The sequence below is a fragment of the Pan troglodytes genome, chromosome 2 (genome assembly GCF_028858775.2).
Source record: "Pan troglodytes isolate AG18354 chromosome 2, NHGRI_mPanTro3-v2.0_pri, whole genome shotgun sequence".
In the NCBI taxonomy this organism is placed as follows: Eukaryota; Metazoa; Chordata; class Mammalia; order Primates; family Hominidae; genus Pan; species Pan troglodytes.
This window is the reverse complement of record NC_086015.1, coordinates 137,743,402-137,768,950: the sequence shown is the minus strand read 5'-3', so window position 1 is coordinate 137,768,950 and position 25,549 is coordinate 137,743,402. Positions and strand designations below refer to the sequence as shown.

At 37.1% G+C, this 25,549-nt stretch overlaps 1 protein-coding gene and 1 pseudogene across 50 annotated transcripts in view; one reads left to right on the top strand and one right to left on the bottom strand.

The window, feature by feature from the left end:
* CEP63 (centrosomal protein 63) overlaps window positions 1-25,549 on the bottom strand; it is a 129,798-nt gene that overhangs the window by 88,026 nt on the left and 16,223 nt on the right. For all 50 annotated transcript variants that reach the window (XR_008547113.2, XR_010155797.1, XM_009446513.5 and 47 more), the window contains exon 3: window positions 20,015-20,192. Coding sequence is in view for 48 of the 50 variants with exons in the window: in XM_009446513.5 (XP_009444788.3) it covers window positions 20,015-20,192 (178 nt within the window). In the remaining 2 variants the exon portion in view is untranslated. The remainder of the gene's footprint in view (window positions 1-20,014; window positions 20,193-25,549) is intronic.
* On the top strand, window positions 14,280-16,652 carry LOC129143454 (developmental pluripotency-associated protein 4-like; annotated as a pseudogene).

Below are 25,549 nucleotides of genomic sequence, written 5' to 3'. Positions count from 1 at the left end.
CCAGCGCCCTGCCCCCAAGCCAACACCACCACCAGTGCCACTGTGCACAGTCGCCAGCAGGGGTCCCCGCTCACCTCCCAGCTGTGTTGCCTCCTCCACTGTGGTGAATGCTCTCAGGGAGGCAGGCACCCTGGCACCCACCAGCACCCTGCCATAGCTGACTAGTGTGTCCCCCACTGCACTGCTGCTACCACTGCTGCTGGCACATGTAAACAGGGATGAATCCCACTGTCACCACACTATGAAATGCTTTGGCTGCCACCACCCATTGGGGTGTAGTGACTAGTGGTCCGGGAGCAATCTGACCCCCCAATGCAGTGGATTCCTAACTTCAAGGAGCCAGAGAAAAAAGTTGGGGCCCAATACGAGCCCCCCAGAGTTAGAGCACACAGTCTAGAAGTTGGGGGCTGAGCAATGGCCACCGAAAATCTTCCAGAAACAAAGCCAGTTGGCTGAATCCACCTTATACTACAATCAAACTCTCAAGGTCATCAAATATGGTAAAAGGAAAAAAAAAAAACCTCATCCAGGGGTCAGCAACTTCAAAGATTGAAGGAATGTAAGCCCACAAAGATGAGAAAGAAATAGTGCAAGAACTCCAAGAACTCAAAAAGCCAGAGTATCTTCCTTCCTCCAAACAACCATATCACTTCTCCAATAAGGGTTCAGAACTGGGCTAAGATGGCTGAAATGACAGAAATATAATTCAGAGCATGGATAGGAACAAAGAACACTGAGCTACAGGAGTATACTGAAACCCAGTCCAAGGAAGCTAAGAATCATGATAAAACAATGCAGGAACTGACAGACAAAATTGGCAGTATAGAGAAGAATGTAAGCAACCTGATAGAGCTGAAAAGCACACTACAAGAATTTCATAATGCAATCACAAGTATTAATAGCAAAACAGACCAAGCAGGGGAAAGAAATCTCAGAGCCTGAAGACTGGCTTTCTGAAATAAGACAGTCACTGACAGACAAAATAGACAGTATAGAAAGGAATATGACCAACCTGATAGAGCTGAAAAACACGCTATAAGAATTTTATAATGCAATCACAAGTATTAATAGCAAAATAGACCAAGCAGAGGAAAGAATCTCAGAGCTTGAAGACTGGCTTTCTGAAATAAGACAGGCAAGAATAGAGAAAAAAAGAATGAAAAGGAATGAATAAAACCCCCAAGATATATGGGATTATGGAAAGATGCCACATCTACAACTCATTGGTGTCCCTGAAAGAGATGGGGAGAATGGAACCAATCTGGAAAACATATTTCAGGATATCATCCATGAGAACTTTCCCAACCTAGCTAGAGAGGCCAAAATTCAAATTCAGGAAATGCAGAGAACCCCAGTAAGATACTTCACAAGATCATTCCCAGGACACATAATCATCAAATTCTCCAAGGTCAAAACTAAGGAAAAAAATGTTAAGGGCAGCCAGAGAGAAAGATCAGGTCACCTATAAAGGGAATATCAGACTAATGGTAGATCTCTTGGCAGAAACCCTACAAGCCAGAACAGATTGAAGGCATATTCAACATTCTTAAAGAAAAGAAATTTCAACCCAGAATTTCATTATCTGGCCAAACTAAGCTCTGAAGGAAGCACCACATATGGAAAGCAAAGAGCATTAACAGCCACTACAAAAACAGACTAAAGTACACAGACCAGTGATACTATAAAGCAACCACACAAAAAACTGCAAAATAACCAGCTAACATCATCATGAGAGAATCAAATCCATACATATCAATACTAACCTTGAATGTAAATGAGCTAAATGCCCCAATTAAAAGGCACAGAATGGCAAGCTGGATAAAGAATCAAGACCCATTGGTATGCTGTCTTCAAGAGACCCATCTCACATGCAGTGACATACATAGCAGAAGATGAGAAATAACCAAAATCAGAGCTAAGCTGAAGGAGACTGAGACATGAAAAAACATTAAAAAGATCAACAAATCCAGAAGCTGATTTTTTGAAAAAATTAAAGCAGACCGCCAGCTAGACTAATAAAGAAGAGAGGAGACTCAAATAGACACAATCAGAAATGATAAGGAAGATATCACCCCTAACCCCACAGAAATACAAACAAACGTCAGAGAATACTATAAACACCTCTATGCACATAAACTAGAAAATCTAGAAGAAATGGATAAATTCCTGGACACATACACCATCCTAAGACTGAACCAGGAAGAAACTGAACCCCTGAACAGACCAATAACAAGTTCTGAAATTGAATCAGTAATAAATAGCTTACCAACCAAAAAAAGCCCAGGGTCAGATGGATTCACAGCTGAATTCTACCAGATGTAGAAAGAAGAGCTGGTACCATTCCTGCTAAAACTATTCCAAAAAACTGAGGAAGAGGGACTCCTCTCTAACCCATTCTATGGGTTGTGCATCAACCTGATACCAAAACCTGGCAGAGACACAACAAAAAAAGAAAACTTCAGGCCAATATCATTGATGAACATTGATGCTGAAATCCTCAACAAAATAATGGCAAATCAAATCCAGCAGCACATCAAAAAGCTTATCCACCACAGTCAAGTAGGCTTCATCCCTAGGATGCAAGGTTGGCTCGACATACACAAATCAATAAATGTGATTCATCACATAAACAGAACTAAAGCCAAAAACCACATGATTATCTCGATAGATGCAGAAAAGGCTTTTGATAAAATTCAACACCCTTCCATGTTAAAAACTCTCAATAAACTAGGTACTGAAGAAACGCATCTCAAAATAGTAAGAGCCATCTATGACAAACCCAAAGCCAATATCATACTGAGTGGGCAAAAGCTGGAAACCCTTGAAAACCAGCAGAAGAGAAGGATGCCTCTCTCACCACTCCTATTCAACATAGTTTTAGAAGTCCTGGCCAGAGCAATCAGGCAAAAGAAAGAAATAAAGGGCATCCAAATAGGAAGAGAGGAAGTCAAACTATTCCTGTTTGTAGACGACATGATCCTCTATCTAGAAAACCCCATAGTTTCAGCCCAAAAGCTCCTTAAGCTGATAAACAACTTCAGCAAAGTCTCAGGATATAAAATCAATGTACAAAAGTCACAGCACTGCCATACACCATGAACAGTCAAGCTGAGAGCCAAATCAGGAATGCAATCCCATTCACAAATGTCACAAAAAGAATAAAATACCTAGGAATATAGCTAACCAGGGAGGTGAAAAATCTATAGAAACAATATACAACACTGCTCAAAGAAATCAGAGATGACACAAACAAATGGAAAAACATTCCATGCTCATGGAAGGAAGAATCAGTATCATTAAAATGGCTATACTGCCCAAAGCAATTTATAGATTCAACACTATTCCTATTAAACTACCAAATGACATTCTTCACAGAACTAGGAAAAACTATTTTAAAATTCATATGGAACCAAAAAAGAGCCTGAATAGCTAAGGCAATCCCAAGCAAAAAGAACACAGCTAGAGGCATCACACTACCTAAATTCAAACTATATTACAGGGCTACAGTAACCAAAACAGTATGGCACTGGTACAAAAACAGATACATAGACCAATGGAAGAGAATAGAGAACCCAGAAATAAGGCTGCACACCTGTAACTATCTGATCTTCAACAAAACTGACAAAAACAAGCAATAAGGAAAGGACTCCCTATTCAATAAACGGTGCTGGGATAACTGGCTAGCCATATGCAGAAGATTGCAACGGGACCCCTTCCTTGTATTATATACAGACTTAACTCAAGATGGATTAAAGACTTAAATGTAAAGCCCAAAACTATAAAAAAAACTCTGGAAGACAACCCCAGCAATGCCATTCTGGACATGGAAACAGACAAAGATTTCATGACAAAGACACCAAAAGCAACTGCAACAAAAGCAAGTCAACAAATGGGATCTAATTAAACTAAAGAGTTTCTTTACAGCAAATGAAACTATCAACAGAGTGAACAACATATAGAATGGAAGAAAACTTTTGCAAACTATGCATCTGACAAAAGACTAGTATTCAGCATCTATAAAGAACTTAAAAGTTACAAGAAAAAAACAAACCACCCCACTGAAAACTGGGCAAAGGATATGAACAGACACTTTTCAAAAGAAGGCATACAGGCAGCCAACAATCATATTTAAAAATGCTCAACATCATTGATCTTAAGAGAAACACAAATCAAAACCACAATGAAATACCATCTCACATTGGTCAGAATGGCTATTATTTAAAAGTCAAAATATAACAGATGCTGGCAAGGTTGCAGAGAAAAGAGAACGCTTATACACTGTTGGTGGGAGTGTAAATTAGTTTAACCACTATGGAAGATGATGGTGATCCCTTAAAGATATAAAAACAGAAATATCATTCAACCCAGCAATCCCATTACTAGGTATATACCAAAAAAAATCTAAATCGTTCCATCAGAAAGACACATACACACGTATGTTCACCGCAGCACTATTCACAAGAGCAAAAACACAGTATCAACCTAAATGTCCATCAATGGTAGACTAAAGAAAATGAGGTACATTGGAATACTATGCAGCCATAAAAAAGAATGAGATCACATCTTTTGCAGGAACAGAAAACCAAATACCGCATATTCTCACTTATAAATGGGAGCTAAGTGATGAGAACGCATGGGACACATAGAGGGGAACAACATACTGAGGCTTACTGGAGGGTAAAGGGAGAGAATCAGGAAAAAAATAACTAAGGGGTACTAGGCTTAATACCTGGGTGATGAAATAATCTGTACAACAAACCCCCACGACACAAGTTTACCTATATAACAAACCTACACATGTACCCCTGAATTTAAAATAAAATTTAAATTTTAAAAAAAGAAAAACAATCACGTTTCTGACTACAACACTTCACAATCACTCTCATTTGGCTCTCTTCTTTCATTAGAATCACCTATATCCCTTGTGAACCCACATCCAGAAGAAAACGCTTTGCCAGTATGACCCTGTGACCCACTTGAAGATCCCTGTCCTTCTGAGAGTCACACCTAATGATTCCTCCTTCCTGGATTGATCTGAATTTTCCTGATCTCTTGGCACTTTGAGTCTTTTCATCCATCACTAACAGATTAGATAAATCCCAAATTACATATATCCTGTTTACTGACAAGGAGAAAGGTAGGAAGTAAAATGTTTTTAAGACAAGGAGCAGTAAAAATTATCTCCAGGCAAATTTGTTAATTAATAAAGAAATGCAGATGACAGTACCAGATCCAAAAGAAACAATGAGAAGAAATACAAAGAAAAGAGACTAAAAGAGAGTGCATGTTTGATTTGCAAACCAAAATGCCAGAACAGCTCCCCCAAGTCCAGCTGAAATGTCATTTGCACACTCTATACAGTCAAAGTGCACTGCAAAAAGTCCATCCTCAAAAAGCTAAAAAGTATTTTGGAAAAATGATTCTGAAAAAACACTAAAAACAATAATGTGGAATTCAACATCCCCCTCCCAGAAAATAAAACTTCAGTAACACTGAAAGGGAGAAATGAGCGCTTCGATTTAGTTAATTGGACTATTGATTCTTATGCAATACTAAGTCACTGATCATTAAACAGAAGTGAGAATATTAGCTGTTAATGAAGGTAACAAGACTAAGATATTCACAGATCTTCTAGTACTTCCTACTACAAGAGTTCTAGAATAAAACAAAGTGGGAAAAATTATGCATGTAAACAGAATATATTAATATAAAAGAAATAAGCAAGGAGAAAAATACAAATGTACTTTGCATAAATGTAAAATGTGAAAAGACAAGGACTTTTAGTGTTTAAAGCAGAAAGCAAACATGCTAAGTCATGTTCAACCATTTCCAAACTTCCAGGCCCAAAGGGGAACAATCCAGAATACCCATGGGAAAAAATACACAAAATGTATATTTTCTACTACTGAAAATGGGAATTGACTGTTGCTTTTTAAAACAAAATTAAATTGAAAGTAAATATTTGCACAGAAAAGTACAGCACTCTTTTTGATAAAATACTGAGCTGTTTCATACCCCTATAGTAACTTAGTATTATTAGTCTTTTAACTTTTAGCCATTCTGGTGTATGTTTAGGGTTATCTTGTGATTGTAATTTGCATTTTCCTAGTAACCTGTGAAACCAGGCACCTTTTCACATGCTCGCTGGTCATTTTGATATCTTCCTTTGTGAAATGACTATTTGTCTTTTGCCCATTTTTCTACTCAGTCAACTTATTAATTTACAGATGTTCTTTATCTTTTGTTGGTTGTATGCTGTAAATATATGAAATGTTCATTATTTTAATATAGTCTAAATTAGTAACCTTTTATCATTATTTTTTAAGAAATCTTTCCCTACTCCAAGGCACTAAGATTTTCTCTTATGTCATCTTCTAGAACATCTTCAGCATTTCACATTTAAATTCGTAATCCATCTAGAATTGAATTTGGTATATGGTATAAAACTAGAAGTCAAAATCTTTCTTTTTCCCCCATATTGTTACTCAGTTGATCCAGTGACATGTATTGAAAAGACTCCCCACCATCTTGCAGTGTCATCTTGTCATGAATCAAATGTTCACATATGTGGGATCTCTGTTATGGGACTCTTTATTCTGTTCCATTGGTCTGTTTTTCTATCCTTGCAATACCACACTGTCTTAATACAGTTTTTAATAAATCTTGTTTTCTAGTACCCTAAGTGCTCCACCTTAATTTCTCTTCATCAAGATTGTTTTGGCTACTGCCATATAAATTTGAGAATCAACCTTGTTGATTTTCACTTTAAAATATACTGGAGTTTTAATTAGAATAATACTGAATAGATCAAAATTGGAGAAACCAATACCTTTAAAATATTGAGTCTTTCTATCCATGAACATCTGTTCTTCCATTTATATCAGTTTTAATTTCTCTCCATAATTTAGAGCTTTCTGTGCAGAGGTCTTATACCTCTTTCATTGGATTTACTGTATTTGGTGCTTTTTTGATACTCTTGTCAAGGGTATCTTTTTTAACTTCATTTTTAATTGCTTTTTGCTGGTACAAAGAATCAATAAATTTTTGTAGATTAACCTTTAACTCAGCAAACCTATTTCATTTGTTAATTCTAAGTCTGTCTACATAGATTTTTTAGGTTTTCTGTGTACACCAACAAAGCATGTGCTAATTACTGCAGTGGTATTTCTTCCTCTCTAATCCTTATGTCTTTTATTTATTTTTCTTGCTTTATTGCACTAGCTACACCTCCACTACAATAACAACAACAAAAAAAGTGGTGATACTGGGCATCCTTGTCTCATTCACAATCTCTGAAGGAAAGCTTCTAACAATGGGTTACATTAATTGCTACTTGCTATGTTTCTTATATACCATTTTACTAGATTAAGGAAATTCCCTTAACATTTCTAATTTTCTAAGGGATTTTAATATTTTTATCACAAATGGATAACTGAATTTCATTAAACTCTTTTCCCGGATTGAGATAACTATGGTGTTTTTTCCTCTGATAATATGATGAATTATGTTGATTTATGAATGTTGAAACAACCCAGAATGCCTAGAATAAACCTAAGTTAGTATGTAATATCTTTTCTAAATATTGCTGGATTTAGTTTGTTAATATTTTGACTAACAGTTTTATATTAACATTCACATAAGACTGGCCTGTAATTTTCCTTAACTGCTACATCCTTGTTAAGTTTTGAAATAAAGATTATGATGCTTCATAAAAGGAGTTAGGAAAATCTTATCTTTTCTTCTGTTCTCTGGAATATTTTATATAAAATTCATGTTACTTATTTCTTAAAATGTCTGGTAGAATTCACCAATGAAGTCTACTGGGCCCAAGAGATTTATCTATGAGCAGGTTTTTCAATAACACATTCAATTTAGCCGGGCGTGGTGGCTCACGCCTGTAATCCCAGCACTTTGGGTGGCTGAGGCGGGCAGATCACCTGAGGTCAGAAGTTTGAGACCAGCCTGACCAACATGGTGAAACCCCATTTCTACTTAAGAAAAAAAAAAAAGCAAAAATTAGCTGGGCATGGTGGTGCGCACCTGCATACCCAGCTACTCGAGAGGCTGAGGCAGGAGAATCGCTTGAACCCAGGAGGCAGAGGTTGCAGTGAGCTGAGATCACGCAACTGCACTTCTGCCTGGGCGACAGAGTGAGACTCCATCTCAAAAAAAAAAAAAAAATCAATTTAATAGGGTACTATTCACATGCTTCAACCTTTCTTGTATGCTGTGCTTTCCTAGGGATTTTTTATTACATCTAAATGTTTTACTGTGGCGGGGGGGTGGGTACATGGCCATTCATAGTATCTTTTTATAACCCCTTTACTATTCAGAGGCTCTATTATGGTTTCTCTTTTTAATTGCTAACATTAGTTATTTTCCCCCCTTTTTTCTTAATTAGTCTTGCCAAGGTTATCAATTTAATTAATTTTTTTCAAAGAGAATAGCTTTGTTCCTCCTCTTATACATTTGTTTCCTATTTTATTAGTTTCTGTTCTTTATTACATCTTTTCTTTCTCTTTTCTTTGGTTTTAATTTGCTGGGGTTTTTTGTTTTTCTTGAAATGGCTACTTAGATCACTTTCAGCCTTTCTAATATATATAATTTTAGCTGTATATAAAATGTAGCCATATGTACACACACATAGCTAACATTCTAGGCACCACATTAGCTGCATTCCACAAGTTTTGATACATACCATATTCATTATCATTCAGTCCAAAATATTTTCTAATTTTCATTTTGATTTCTTTTGATTCATGGGTTATTTACAAGTGTATTGCTTAATTTCCAAGCTTTTGAGGATTTTTCTGGATGTCTTTCATTGTTCTGAGTTCTAGATTAAATCCACCTTGGTCAAAAAACATGATTCTAATCTGAGACATGCTTTATGGCAGTAGTGGTAAATGGTCCATATTCACTTGGATGTGTATTCAGCAGTTATTAGGTACAATGTTCTATTTAGATTAATTAGGTCAAGTTTGTTAACTAGGTTAAGTTTGTTAATCTTGATCAAATCTTCACCTGAACTGAGGTTTTCTCTGCTTGTTGTATTAATTGAGAGCTACTTGTTAAGTCTTCCATGATTACCATGTACTTAATTTTTCCCTTGATTCTGCCCATTTTTCTTTGTATATTTTAAGGCTACATTATTAAGTATTTATAGAATTGAATTATTAAAGCAACCTGGTTAACTGATCCATTCATAATTTTTAAGTGTCCCTAGATCTTTAGTATTGCTTCTGGCTTTGATGTTTACTTTGTCTCATGCCAATACAGTTACATCAGTTTTCTTTTGGAAGTTTTCTCATGTCATATCACTTCCAAGCTTTTACTTTCATTTTTTAAAAATGTCCTTCTTTTTACATTCTTCAAAATTTAGCAAGTTCTTTTCCCAACCTCTTGAGATGAATCAATACCTCAATGATTTTCAGCCCTTCCTCTTTTCTAATATATGCTCTTATGGCTATAAATGTCCCTCTGAGATATTTTATCTGCATTCTGTATGTCTGATGTTGTATTTTCATTTTGAATTCAAAGTATTTTCTAATTTCCATTGTGATTTCCTCACTGATCCATGAATTATTCAGAACTTCATGTCCTAATTTCCAAATGTATGCAGATTTTCAAGTTATCTTTTTCTAACTTATTTCCACTATGTTCAGAGACCATACCTGTGACGTCAAGCTTTTGAACTGTATCAAGATTTACTTTATGGCCCAGCATATGGTCAATTTTGGTAAGGGTATTTTTTGTGCTAATAAGAATGTGTACTCTGAAATTCTGTTGTATAATATTCTATATATAAAAATTAAGTCAAGTTTGCTGATCATGCTGTTCAAATCTATATTCTTTCTTATGTTTGTCTCTTATTCCATCAGTTACTAAGAAAAATGTGTTAAAATTCTCCCCTATGATTGTGGCTTCATCTGTTTTTTCCTAGTTCTGTCACTTTTCACATACAGATAAGAGAGAAAGAGGATTTTCTTTTAAAACTATTTAACTAGACACATTAGGTACGCAGATATTTTCATCTTGGTTTGAGTCCCCCAGCAAAGTGTAGGCTGAGACATGGACTTCAGGGCAACTGGAGGTGACCCCAGAAAGCACAGTGAGGACACAGAGAGCAAGGCAGAGAAGGAAGGAAAGCTAATAAAGGACGTGCTATTGGGCATATTAAGCATATTACTGAAGTAAGCAGCTGGTGATGAATTCCACTGGGAATCCACTAAGGAACCAGATGGAATCTTTCAGAATCGTCTCTCTGAGGAATGGGAAGTTGGAGAATTCACCTAGTCCCTCCACTACCTGAACCTTGACCTAAGATCTAAGAGTATTAACTCCCCAACACTTCCAGATTTCATCTAAGCAGCTTTCCAAGGCCCCAGAGAGAGAAACAAAGTATGGGGAAAGGAAAGAGAGATCAGATTGTTACTGTGTCTGTGTAGAATGAAGTAGACATAAGAGACTCCATTTTGTTCTGTACTAAGAAAAATTCTTCTGCCTTGAGATGCTGTTACTCTGTAACCTTACCCCCAACCCTGTGCTCCCTGAAACATGTGCTGTGTCAACTCAGGGTTAAATGGATTAAGGGCTGTGCAAGATGTGCTTTGTTAAACAAATGCTTGAAGGTAGCATGCTCCTTAAGAGTCATCACCACTCCCTTATCTCAAGTACCCAGGGACACAAATGCCGCAGGGACCTCTGCTTAGGAAAGCCAGGTATTGTCCAAGGTTTCTCCCCATGTGATAGTCTGAAATACGGCCTCGGCCTCGTGGGAAGGGTAAGACCTGACCGTCCCACAGCCCGACACCCGTAAAGGGTCTGTGCTGAGGAGGATTAGTAAAAGAGGAAGGAACACCTCTTTGCAGTTGAGACAAGAAGAAGGCATCTGTCTCCTGCCCATCCCTGGACAATGGAATGTCTCGGTATAAAACCCGATTGTATGTTCCATCAACTGAGATAGGGGAAAACCGCCTTAGGGCTGGAGGTGGGACATGCAGGCAGCAACACTGCTCTTTAAGGCACTGAGATGTTTATGTGTATGCATATCTAAAGCACAGCACTTAATTCTTTACCTTGTTCATGATGCAGAGACCTTTGTTCACGTGTTTGTCTGTTGACCTTCTCTCCACTATTATCCTATGACCCTGCCACATCCCCCTCTCCGAGAAACACCCAAGAATGATCAATAAATACTAAGGGAACTCAGAGGCCAGCGGGATCCTCCATATGCTGAACGCCGGTCCCCTGGGCCCCCTTTTTTCTTTCTCTACACTTTGTGTCTCTTTCTTTTCCAAGTCTCTCGTTCCACCTAACGAGAAACACCCACAGGTGTGGAGGGGCAACCCACCCCTTCAAACAAAGTATACTACAAGCTTGTCCAACCTGTAAGCCACAGGCCATATGTGGCCCAATACAGCTTTGAAGGTAGCCCTACACAAATGTGTGAACTTTCTTAAAACATTACAAGATTTTTTTTTTTAAGCTTATCAGCCAGCATTGGTGTTAGTGTATTTTATGTGTGGCCCAAAACAATTCTTCTTCCAATCTGGCCCAGGGAAGCCAAAAGATTGGAAACCCCTGTTATAGTAGATGTTGGCAGCGCACAAGGACCTATATTTAATAGCTAAAAGGAAATCAGGAGGCAAAGAGGACATACTACAGGGCACAAAGAATGTCTACTAAAGTTACATATCCTGAAATTTCACATTTTCTCATTATGAAGTGTTTTTCTTCACCTTGAGTAATGCTTTTGGCTTCTGCTCCAATCATACTTTTTCTGATAAGAATATAGTTATACCATCTTTCTAGTCAAACTGTTTGCATGTTATATATTTTACCTTTTAATTTCAATGTTTTTATATTTCTATAAACATTAAATAATAATTGCATTTGTTTATCTGATCCAGTTGGACAGTTTTTCTTTTAATTAAGCCAGTTACTGCATTTACATTTAACAAACCTATTTTGATTTAAAGCTGTCATCTTGTTACATAATATTTGTACTTAAAAAGCTCTGTTCCTTTTTCTCTTCTTTTTTGCCTTCTTTGGGACTGATTACTTTTTTTATCATTCCATTTTTCTCTATTAGCATGGAAGATATTCTCTACTAATATATACTTTTAATGGTTCCCTCAAGATAAAAACATGGATTTGTGACTTAACAAGGTCTAATGTTAGCTATAAATACTTTAATTCCATTTATCGCAACCTGACTTAAATATAACACCATTGCCACCATAATTTTATATATACGTTAAACTCAAAAGGCAATTACCATTAGCTTGGCACAGTGACATGCACCTGTAGTCCCAGGTACTTGGGAGGCTGAGGTAGGATTGCTTAAGCCCAGGAGTTCGAGTCCAGCCTGGGCAACATAGCAAAACTCCATCTACTATTGTTGTTTTATACAATCAATATTCATTTAGATTTACCCATACATTTACTACTGCTTTTCATTTCTTCCTGCAGCTCTGAGGGTCAATCTGGGATCACTGTCTTTCTACCTAAAGAACATTTTTTAATATTTCCTTAGTGCAGGTCTGCTTGTAACCAGTTCTCTCAATTTTTGTTCATCTGAAAATGTCTTTATTTTACCTTTATTCTGGATACAGAATTCTCGTTTGGTAGAGGAAAAAGTCATGTTCTTTCTTTGTAGACATTTTATTGCTTTCTGGCTTTCACTTTTTTGGCTGACAAGTCAACTGTTAAGAGCTATTTGTAGATAATCTTTTTTTTCTTTGATTGCTTTTCAGATTCTTCCCTTTGTCTTTAGTTTTCAACCATGGCAACTGTTTCTTTTTACTTATCTTGCTTGAGATTCTTGGACTTCTTAAATACATGACCTTCCTCACTTTTGGCAAAATCTCAGCCAGTATCTCTCCAAATATCTTTTGTGCCCATTCTCATTTTTTTCCTCCTTCAGGGATTCCAAAAACACTTATATTAGACTTTCTTGTTGTCTTCTCTTTCTCATATCCTTTCATCCATATTTTCTATCACTTTGCCTGTGCTTTATTCTAGACATTTTCTTCTGTCACATCATCTAGTTCACTAATTATCCCTTAATCTTTAAGACCTTAATTTCAGTCATTCTATTTTTCAATTCTAAAATTTCCACTCATTTTTTTTACAGTTTTTAATTCTTTTTCGAAATGCTCAATCTTATCTTTTAGTGCCTTGAATGCAATAAACATTGTTATTGTAAACTGTGTGCATGATAATGACAAATATCTAGATTTATCATGATATTTCTATCTTCTGCTGCTTCTACTATTTTTCCTTTGTGTTGTCTTGTCTCCTGGTCTTTGTTGTCTCAGGTTATTTTCTGAGCAAGTACCAAGCATCATTTGCAAAATTATCTGAATAATCTGAAACCCAGAATGGTAATTTTTCCTTTGAAGAAAATTTACATTTGCTACTTCCAGGTTCCTGGAAGCCCTAGCACTTTGGAGATGCCTGGGGACAGTAGCACTCTTAAGTTTAACTTAAACTGATTTCAGGGATTTAGATGTTTGAAGCTGAGTGGTTTTTTCAAGAGGGCCTGTTCTGGTCCATCCTTACTCCTAGGGTGCAGCCTTTCAGGGTCTTTAGCCAAACTGAGGAGGCGTTCAGAGCCATCATGGACCCCTAGCCCCTTAAAGTTATCAAAAACACCACTCAACCTTTTATCCTCTCGGCTGCCTTCTTTACTTTCAGTTAATAATGGCCCCAAACCCTGGACACACCTCCCTGAACCTCTTGCCCAGCCCAGATCCCAGCCTGGTAATTGTTCACCATCCTGATAGCATTTTACTTCAAGCAACATTTTTTTTAAATCTAACTTACCTATTTGTCCTCGGTGAGTGAACTGGCCCAAATTACCTAATCTGCCATTATCAAATATTAAAGTCTGAAATAATTCATATTTAACTGTAAACGTCCTGAGGGAAATTTACTTCTAAAGCTGATTTCTACAGCCAGTCAAACTTTCAATCAGGCCTGAAAATAGAATAAAGATTATTTTCAGATATACAAGATCTCAAAACTATGTTCTATCAAAATAGAAATGTAAACATATAAATATGGTGACAGAGAATGCAAAGAAGCACAAATAGAGGAGCACAGAAAACCTCCAGAATAATGATGAAGGGAGTTCTCATGATGACAGCTATACACCTATCCTTGAAAGCAACCTATCCACAGTGGAGAATGGCAAGCTCCAGGAGAGATGTCTTCACAGGGAAAAGAAATGAAAGAAAAGAAAATGGACAGATTATTTGCCTTGTTTAAACACAATGGCAGAAGATTTACACCTGTGTCAGAGATTTCAGAAAGAATCAATGGTAGGTATGTTTAAAAAACCAAATGAAAGTGAGACAATTAGTAATTTCCAGGAAAACAAAAAAGCAGTACAAAAAACAAGTCTGCTTATAATTACACTACCTGACTCAACTGTGAATAATATTTACCATTTAATGATGTAAATACTGAATATTAATCTAACAAAAAATTAAGATATACACTCCTGGAAGGATGAGGGGATGATAATTGCATGTAAGAGAGCAAAACCCCATATCTTTCATAGTACCAAGTCATTAAACAGCTAAAACTATAAATGAAAATACAGCAGTAAAAAAGCTTCCTTGGAAACATAGGGAAAATGCCAAAAGAAAGAGTTAAAGGCTTGAAATTACTCCTCACAGAAGTAAGAATCCTAGGTTCAGAGGGGTGGGGAAGATTACTATTTTTTCTTATGAGCCTTGTAGAATCATTTTTCTTTTTATTTACTGTGACAAGTATAAATATAAAGTTGAAGAAAAGTTTAGGAACATTAAATGCTAATAATGATGGAAGTTACTTGTCCAAGGCCATTCAGCTGAAAAGAGGCAGGGCCAGGACTCCAAATTTCTTACTCATTTCATAAAGTCAACGTGCCCTGTAGGGAGCTAGAAGATAGTAACAGCAGGAATGTCCATTAAAACCAACCCAGTGCCAACACTGTAACCAGAAACACATAAAGCCTTAATTTACAAAACAAGTTGCTTATATTAGTGATCCACCAAGTATGATTTGCAGGTGGGCTGAAGTTATTCACAGACAGCAATCCAGCACAAGAAGCCTGAGGCAGAGTGTAAATCAAGTATGTCTTGAAACACACTGTTCAGTGTAACAGACATTCTTACAAGCAAAATTTTCTCAGCAAAAGATGGATATACACTGATTTTAGCTGTTAACAGTTTTAGCTGTTTAATGACTTGGTACTATGAAAGATGAGGGGTTTTGCTCTCTACAATGATTTACATTCTGGTGCAAGCTTTTAATCTCATCATGGACCTGTCATTTGATTAGCAGTGGTTTACACCCTAGGACTAAGTGCTTCTAGGTCTGTACCTTTCAAACAAGTAACAATGACTGATGTGGTGTGGCTGTGTCCCTACCCAAATCTCATGTTGAACTGTAGTCTTCAATGTTGGAGAAGGGGCCTGGTGGGAGGTGACTGGCTCATGGGGGCAGACTTCCCCCTTGCCATTCTTGTGATAGTGAATTCTCATGAGATCTGGTTGTTTAAAGGTATGTAGCACTTCCCCCTTTGCTCTGTCTCCTCCTCCGCCATGTGAAAATGTGCCTGCTTCCTCTTCACTTTCTGCCATGATTAAGTTTCCTGAGGCCTCACCAGCCATGCTTCCTGTACAGTCTGTGGAACTGTGAGTCAATTAAACCTCTTTTCTGCATAGCTTACCCTGTCTCAGGTAGTTCCTTATTGCAATGAGAGAATGAACTAATACAATGACAAAAACATAAAGCCCTATTTTCTAGTTCTTATTTCATATACTGCTCAAATTGGATTATGAATGTGTTATAACACATACTTGAAAGAAGTGTTTTGATTCTGGAAAAATTTCGTCAACCTCCACTTCTTTTCCGAGTATGGAGAAGTCAAAAAGGCAAAGAGTGGAAATCCACAGAGAAGTCAAGGGAAGAGGATTAGCAAACTTCTAATTAACCAAGCACAATTGCTTTGCCAGGAACATCAGCAAAGGGGACCAAATGAAAAGGTGACAAAGTGCTCTGCCCAAAGAGGAAGGCAGAGTTCAGTGACAACAACCTAAAACCTCAGAAGAAGATACCAATCCCTCCATTACCCTCTAAACTGCTACCCGTTAACCTGATTCGCCAGGACATTCTGTGTGCCTGGTGCCAACAATTAAAGCTGAGCACCAAAGGCCAGAAATTAGATGCACATAAGCACCCGTGTGCCTTCACCTACCCAAAACAAAAGGACATTCCTAGCACAGCAAAAGAGGCCAGAACTCAGAAATCATTACAAAAAAAAAAATCAAAGGTGGACAAGGGGTAAACGTCCCTGAGAAGTTCTGAGGAGACATCCTCCTGAGATGGCTCTTCCCTCTTGGGGGGGGTGCTGCCTCCCTTGGAAGAGTCTGCTGCTCTCCTTGAAGGAGTTAATACAGCTGTAAGAAAACTTCTACCCCAGGTGCTTTGCTGGCCTCCAGGGCCAGAACTGCAGCCAGGGTGGGACACCAGAGGCAGAGGAATCTCCACAAGAGAAGACCATGGGAGAAGTCTCCCTGCAGATACAGATGGTTGGGTTCACCTCCAGTTTCACGCTAGACAAGCCTGGGCTCCAGAAATGCAAGAAGGGAGAGTAAGTGCACTCTTCTTGCTTCCCGCCTCCCAATTTCCCACCCCTGCACCTTGAAGACAGTAAGTTGTGCCCCAAATGTGTTCACAGGTACAAGGTCTTAATAAAAAGCATCCAGTGGGAATAAAATACCAGAAAAAAGGCACATATATGGTAATTAATAGTAGAAAGGCTCAACAGTCGATTCCATGGTGGTGTTGCTGATAGGTGAACTCCGGTTCTCTCCATACCTGCTTACCAGTCCATGCAGACTGGTGGATTGCAGGTGTTAGACTATGACATGCAGCAGTGCCTGCTGCTTCACTGGCTGAGATATAGACTCTAATTTTAAAAATGATAAAACATTTCACAAATTACCATTAATTCTAGTTAATACATAGAAAAAGTCATTTATAGTACGCTTCTAAAATGGAAATGACTTCAACAGCTACAGCTCTTTGAAGTGAAAATTTCTTCAGCTGAGCACTAAGAAAACAGTAGTTTGCTCCTGTGCTCAATTTCCCTCCCTAGCATACTGACAACTTTAGGAGATGCTCCATTCTGATTGTAAATTTCACAAAATGTAAAGTATTTTAAGGCGGAGAAAGGCTGTTAATTCTCTCCCTCTCCAAAACACATGATTTTTAATATTCAAAACAATATTTGTTTTCTTAATAACCTGAGACTTCTATAGTTTGATTCTAGGATAGAAACACAAGGCACTTTGTATTATTTCCACCTATAATTGCTTTGTGTATTTCTGCTGTTTAAAATGTTTAAGGTTGCTCCCTACTCATAAATACATATTAGATTTATATATACTCAAAACCTGTTGGTGGTACAGGTTGGACCATTTGTTTTCAAAATGACATTATTTAGGTATGATTGACATACAAAAAGCTGCACATATTTAATGTATCCAATTGAGTTTAACTTTTAATTTTCTGTGTATTTCCTAAATTTATAGTCCTGTGTGTCTTGGAACAGATCTGTTTTTTTACTTCTCCTGTGTTTTAATGGCAGTCTCCAATATTGTCTTATTATTACAAGTAGGGGATCTGCTTTGCTCCTTTAATGAAGATATAAAAAATAATGCACTGGAAAGAGTGGTAGAACTGGAAAATTTGTAACCATCATGATTACTTAATAGGTTTGGGAAAGAATCGTCAAAAATGTTAAAGCAAGAGAAGAAAGTTTGTTGACAAGTGATATGGTTTGGGTCTGTGTCCCTGCTCAAATCTCATGTGGAACTATAATCCCCAATGTTAGAAGTGGGGCCTAGTGGGAGGTGACTGGATCATGGGGGCAGATTTCCCCACTGGTGCTGTTTTCGTTGTAGTGAGTTTTCCTGAGATCTGGTTGTTTAGAAGTGTGTAGCACCTCCCACTTCACTCTCTCTCTCCTGCTCCACCATGTGAAGATAGGCCTGCTTTCCCTTTGCCTTCCGCCATAACTGAAAGTTTCCTGGGGCCTCCCCTGAAGCAACTATGTTTCTACAGAACTGTGAGCCAATTAAACCTCTTTCCTTTATAAATTACCCAGCCTCAGATTTCTTTATCACAATGTGAGAACAGACTAACACAAGAAGCAAAATATTTTCATGATCTCATAGTGTTGTTCCTTCCTGCCCTTCATTGGTTGTTGGTGGTCATAATTTTTCAGCACAATAATAGGAAACACATTTGTTCCTTAAAAAAAAAGCAAGAAAGAAGTGTTGTAATACAACACAATCTCATACACAAATTCTATGGAATAGATTCCCATTACTAGATTATCTTCAGAAACCTACTTCTAGAAACTTAATCAACTTTCAGCAGCCCAATCAATGAAGTTGCAAATTAACCAGAGAGCTGTAATTCTAAATTTCTTGTATGTTCCCAGGCCAAACTTAACATCTTCATATCCTTACCATGGAATCTATCCATTTAATCCCTTAAATCTCTCTTAATTTCTCTTTGAGAGAAATTTTGATGTCAAGGGCATTAAGTAATGGCAACAATGCCCGTGACATCAAAACTAAGCCACAGGAAAAAGTTCAAATTTAGCATTACAGTGACTAAATATTATCATAATCACACATAATTCTTTAATGAGTTTCTAACAAAATAAACAATCTATTTATCAACCAGAAAACCACTTTCATTTCAACTTGCTAAACAGAATTTTGTTTTGCCCTAGGAGAAACAAAGTGCTAGCTAAGTAGCCTACCATAAAAGGAACATTGACCCTGCCTAAATTATGATTTTTAAAAAATCAAACAACATTACCATTCACTGTACTTTTGCATCACCTTCTGTATTTTTGCATGGTGTGTAATTTTAAAATATATTCTCAAAGTTTTACTCAAATTTTAAATTAATTGCAATTTAGCAAACAGCATTAGCAGAAAACTTGGATACAGCCAGTGTTACCATGTACTACTTTGACCCAAGTTGCAAATGGCCAACCAAGGAGAAATTTTCTGGGTAAGCATAACAACATTTTTAACAAGTCAAACTCTTTCTTTGTTACGAGAAACATTTCTAAACTATTCTTGGTAAGTTTTCTCAACAAAATCACAATCTCAGTGTGTACCACTCACAGAAGTGTACCTGAATAAGCTGATGACAGCCTTAATGAATGGTGACCCTACTGGTAGAAAAGGTCTTCAGAGTGAGAAATGGGACCAGTGCTCCCCTATAACTCTAACTCTTCCAATCCTTCTGAGATTGACATTCATACCAAAAATTAACAGGCAACTCTCACACATAAATGCTTTCTACTTCCCTTCCAATATTCTGTGTACTTCCTCCTAATTTACCAGCTAAATTTATGAGAAGGCAACCAGCAAATATTATTAAACTTTTCCCCCAAATTACCAATATCAATGAGTGGTGGGACTGCAAGTAATTTTTATTTTCTTCTTTTCTTTCTTCTCCCCTAATTTTCAACATGGTAAACGTGTTTTGTTTTTTTTTAAAGATTCTCTTAATTTTGTTTTAAATCTAACCAAAAGGGGCAAATTCTTTAATCTGGAACTTGTTTTGTAATACCAGCCATACACAGTGAAGCCAAAAGCAATTTCCATGAAACTCAGTGAATGTTAATATAAACATGTAATATGATGAAGGTTAAACAAACAATGTGTGGTACCCTTTTACATTTTCTTAAAGAAGTTATGTATATATTATATGTAACCAAGGTAAAATGATCCTTGAAGTAAATGATAACATTCTTATACATTTTCACAATGAATTTTTCTTCTAAAATAAAACAGCAGAATTATAATAAAAAACAATAAAGAAACTAACTTGGTATACAAATTCTTTCTTCAACAAATACTTAAGAAACACATTTAATATAAAAGACAAAATAAAAATATCAAAAAGAAGAACAAATAAATTGCTTTACCTCTTTATGTGTCACATCCAACTGACTCCTAAGACTCTTAAGTTCCTGTTCACGGATTTTCAAGCAAGTTTCTAGAGCATGTGTACGTCCTTCCCATTCAGATTTTTTATGAGCCACCATTATGTCAATCTGTTTCATGAGCTCCTGTAGTTCTGCTTCACAAGATGTCAAAAATCCCCTATAAAGAACAGATCATTAAAAAAACAGAAGATATGTTCAAGTGGCTTTTCATCTTTTTCATGTAAAAATATAGCAGATGTAAATCTACCTGAAGTAAATAATTAAATGACATTAATGTCAATTAATAAATTACCAGAAGCAAAGAATAGGATTGCTGAGCTTTTGCTTTTTTTTTTTTTTTTTTTTTGAGATGGAGTTTCATTCTTGTTGCCCAGGCTGGAGTGCAGTGGCACGATCATGGCTCACTGCAACCTCCACGTCTCGGGTTCAAGCAATTCTCCTGCCTCAGCCTCCCGAGTAGCTGGGATTACAGGCATGCACCACCATGCCCGGCTAATTTTTATTTTTAGTAGAGATGGGGTTTTGCCATGTAGGCCAGGCTGGTTTTGAACTCCTGACCTCAGGTGATCTGCCCAGCCTCAGCCTCCCAAAGTGCTGGGATTACAGGTGTGAGCCACCGTGCCCGGCCTGAGCTTTTACTTTTAATGCTCATATTAAGATGATTACTTATTCCACAGAATATCTTATCTTCCTCTCATAGCCAACCTAAAGCCCAAGTTGTTTGGTTAAGCACAAGATTGATGTTTTAAGTCTGGTTTGTGGAGCCAGGCTGCTACAGCCAACAAGCGCCTCTGTAACATATTAGGGAAGCTTTCAGGAAGGATCCAGACAAGCCTATACATCACATTTTCATCTAGCTAAAGGAAAAAGCCTTGGAAGAAAGCAGACTATCATGCAGGAAAGTGATAATACAATTGTAAGAGCTGCTTCAAGAAATTCATCCTTCAGCCAGATTTATTTCAACTATTTCTGCCCACCTTTCTGTCAGAAACTTACTGTAGTGTACTGTACTATTGTAAACCTACTGATGTCCTGGCATTTCAGGAGATGCCAGATATTGCTGAGAAACAGAAGTGGACACAGATATATTAGATTCAAAGAGGTTTCCAGAAATGGCCACAAGACAGCTCTCAGTAAGGCTTAAATACTTTCAAAAAGCACCTGTTCTTAGTGTGACAGAACCTTTGTACTTTTGCTTCTTAAGAGTAGAAAACTCAAGATAGGATGTAGGCAAACAACTAGCTTCACACTGCTGTGATGAGGCAAACAACCCAAAAAAAGTCCCCCCAAAATGCTGTGACCATGACATGGATCAACTTAGCTTTTGCTCAACACTTTTGCTTCTGTACCCAAAGCACAATATGGTCAGAGGCACAACTCAGATAAGCTTTTTAAACTGCAGTGAGAAGCTTAAGGTTAAAAGAAAACTTACTGCTGGGAGTCCACACACACCACTTAGGGACCTGAGGACAGGCCTGCTGTGCCCATCACTACTACCAGACACATTGTCTGAGGCACTGGTGATCAGCCTAGCCCCTCCTGCCACCACTAGGTGACTTGGAATCAACCTACCTTGATCACTGCCAGCACCTATGCACATCATCCAGGGACCTTGGAGAGGCCTGCCTCACCCACTACTGCCACCACTGGTGCCTGTGCATGTCACCCAGGGGCCTGGGGATTGATCTGCCCTGCCTGCTACTATCAGTGCCTGTGCATGCCATCTGGGAGCCTGAGGACAAGCCCATCCTGCCTGCCACTGGCATCACTGTCTGGTACGTGATGACCAGTCTGCCTGGTGTCCCTATCCCAGCAGAGCCTTGCTATAGCCTCCACTGACAATCACAGTCCAAGTCACTGAAAAACTCACAGAAACCACTGATACTGATTATGGCTGGAAAAATCATAGAAACTCCACTCTTGCACCCACTGAGAATCAAATCAAAAGCACCCTACCCAACCAACACTATAGATACACCTATATGAAAAAAATTTTCCCTATGAAAGCCAATCCATATAATTGGAAGAAGTGACTATTATACCAGATACACAGAAATCAACATAAGGACACAAGAAAAATGAAAAAGGAAAGAAAAATGACACCTCAAAGGAACACAATAATTCTCTGGTAACAGATCCCAAAGAAAAGGAAATGTATGAAATGCCTATAAAAGAATTCAAAATAATGTTATTAAATAAACTCAGTGAGATAGAAGAAAACACAGATAATAAAAACAAATCGGGAAAACAATTCATGTTCTGAAAGAGAAATTCAACAGAGATGGATATCATTAAAAAGAGCCAAACAGAAATCCTGAAACTGAAGAATTCAATAAATGAAATTTAAAAATGCAATTGAGTTTCAACAACAGAGTAGAACAAGTACAAGAATTTCTGAACTTGAAGATGGACCTTTTGAAATAACCCCATGAGACAACAACAAAAACAACAAAAGAATAAAGAATAAAAAAGAAAAAAGAAAGCCTACATGGCATATGGGAGACCATAAAGTGATCAAATATCCAAATTCTTGCTATTCCAGAAAGAGAAAAGATGGGCATAGGTACAGAAAACCAATTTAACAAAATAATAGCTGAAAACTTCCCAATTCTTGCAAAAGATATAGATATCCAAATAAAGGAAGCTCAAATATCCCCAAATAGATTCAACCTAAAAAGGTCTTCTCTAAGGCACATTATAGTCAAACTGTCAAAAGTCAAAGACAAAGAACTCTGAAACAGCAAGAGAAAAATGTCAGATGTTCCGTGAGTTCCTCACATATAAGGATATTGCCATCAGACTAACAGCAGATTTCTCAGCAGAAACCTTACAGACCAGGAGAGAATGAGGTGATATATTCAAAGTGTTAAAAGAAAACAAACAAAACTGGTGTCTAAGAATACTATACCCAACAAAGTCATCCTTCAAAAATGAAGGAGAAATAAAGTTTTTCCCAGACAAGCAAAAACTGAGATAATTCATCATCACTAGACCAGCCCTACAAAAAATGCATATGGGATTCCTACATCATGAGGCAAAAGGATGATATCTACTATCGTGAAAACACACAAAAAGTATAAGACTCACTGGTGGAGCAGAAACACAAATGAGAAAGAGAAAGGCATCAAACATTATCACCAAAAAAAAAAAAAAGAGAGAGAGACCAAATTACACAGGTAAACAATAAAGGAAGAAGAAAGGAACAAAGAATATACAAGACCACCAGAAAGCAATTAACAAAACGACAAGAGTTAAGTCCTCACCTATCTATAACAACCCTGAATGTAAACGGTTTAAATTCCCCAATTAAAAGATATAGAATAGCTGAATATCTATAAAAAGCAAGACCTAACTTTGTACTACCTAAAAGAAGCTCACTTCATCCGTAAAGACACGCATAAACTGAAAATGAAGAGATGGGAAAAAATATCCTACACAAATGGAAACCAAAAGCATGCAGGAGTAGTTATTCCTATATCAGACAAAATAGACTTTAAGTCATATAAACATAAAAACTGACAAAGAAGGTCATTATATAATGAAAAGGGATCAATTCAGCAACAAGATATTACAGCTGTAAATATATATACATCCAACGCCAGAGCACACAGACATATGAAGCAAATATTATTAGAGCTAAAGAGAGACAGACTCCAATACAATAATAATTGGGGACTTCGGTACCCCACTTTGAGCACTGGACAAGTGATTTAGACAGAAAATCAACAAAGAAACATCCAGTTTGTTCTACACTACAGATCAAAGAGACCTAAAGACATTTATAGAACATTTCATCTAACAGCTGCAGAATACACATTCTTTAGCACACAGAACATTCTCCAGGATAGACCATATGTTAGGCCACAAAACAAGTTTCAACAAATTTTTTAAAATCAAAATCATATCAAGTATCTTAGACCACAATGGAAAAAAACTAAAAATCAAGATTAAGAGAAACTTTGGAAACTGTACAAATACATGGAAATTAAGCAACATGCTCCTGAATGACCACTGGGTCAGTGAAGAAATTTAAAAAGAAATGCAAAAATGTCTTGAAACAAATGAAAATGAAAATACAACATACCAAAACCTATGGGATACAGCAAAGGCAGTGCTAAGAGGGGTGTTTATAGCAATAGATGCCTACATCAAAACAGCACAAAGACAAAAAAAAAAAAAAGATTGAAATCACACCAAGCATCTTCTCAGACCACAGTGCAATAAAAATAAGAACACCAGGAGGAATTCTCAAAACCACAAAATTACATGGAAACTAAACAACTTGCTCTTGAATGGCTTTTGGGTAAACAAAGGCAGATATCAAAAAATTCTTTGCCGTGTTAAGAGGAAAGTTTACAGCTCTACACACCTACATTAAGATCTCAAGTTAACAACCTAAAACAATGTAATGTCACACCGAAAGGAACTAGAAAAATAAGAACTAAACCCAAAGCCAGCAGAAAAAAAGAAGTAACTAAAATCAGAGCAGAAATAAACAAAATTGAGACCAAAACAAATGAAATAAACAGTTGATAACAAGATTGATAGACTGCTAGCTAAATCACCAAAAAAAAGGAAGATCCAAATAAGTACAATCAGAAATGACAAAGGTGACATTACAACCAATCCCACAGAAGTACAAAAGATCCTCACAGACTACTATGAACATCTGTATGCACACAGGCTAGAAAATCTAGAGGAAATGGAAAAATTCCTGGAAACACACAACCTCCCAGAATTGAACCAGGAAGAAAGAGAAATCCTCGATAGATTAATAATGAGTTATAAAATTAAATCAGTAATAAAAAGCCTACCAACCAAAGAAGCCCCAGACCAGATGGATTCACAGCCAAATTCTACCAGACATATAAATAAGAGGTAGTACCACTACTGAAACTATTCCAAAACATTGAGGAGGAGGGATCCGTCTCTAACTCATTCTATGAAACCAACATCACCCTGATACCAAAATCTGGCAAAGATAAAACAAAAAAAAAGAAAACTACAGACCAATATCCCTAATGAACATAGATGCAAAAATCCTCAACAAAATACAAAATGAATCCAGCAGCACATCAAAAAGATAATCCATCACAATGAAGTGGGCTTTATTCCTGGTATGCAAGGATGGTTCAACATAGGCAAAAATCAATAAATGTGATTCATCACATAAACAGAATTAAAAACAAAAACCATATGATCACCTCAATGGACGCAGAAAAAGCATTCAATAAAACTTAATATCCTTTCATGTTAAAAGCCCTCAACAAACTAGGCATCGAAGGAACCAACCTCAAAATAGTAAGAGCCATCTATGACAAACCCACAGCCAATATCATACTGAATAGGCAAAAGTTAAAAGCATTCCCCTTGACACCTGGAACATGACAAGGATGTCCTCTCTTGCCACTCCTACTCAACCTAGTACTTGATGTCCTAGCCAGAGCAACCAGGCAAGAGAAAGAAATAAAAGGTATTCAAATAGGAAAAGAAAAAGTCAAATTATCTATCTTT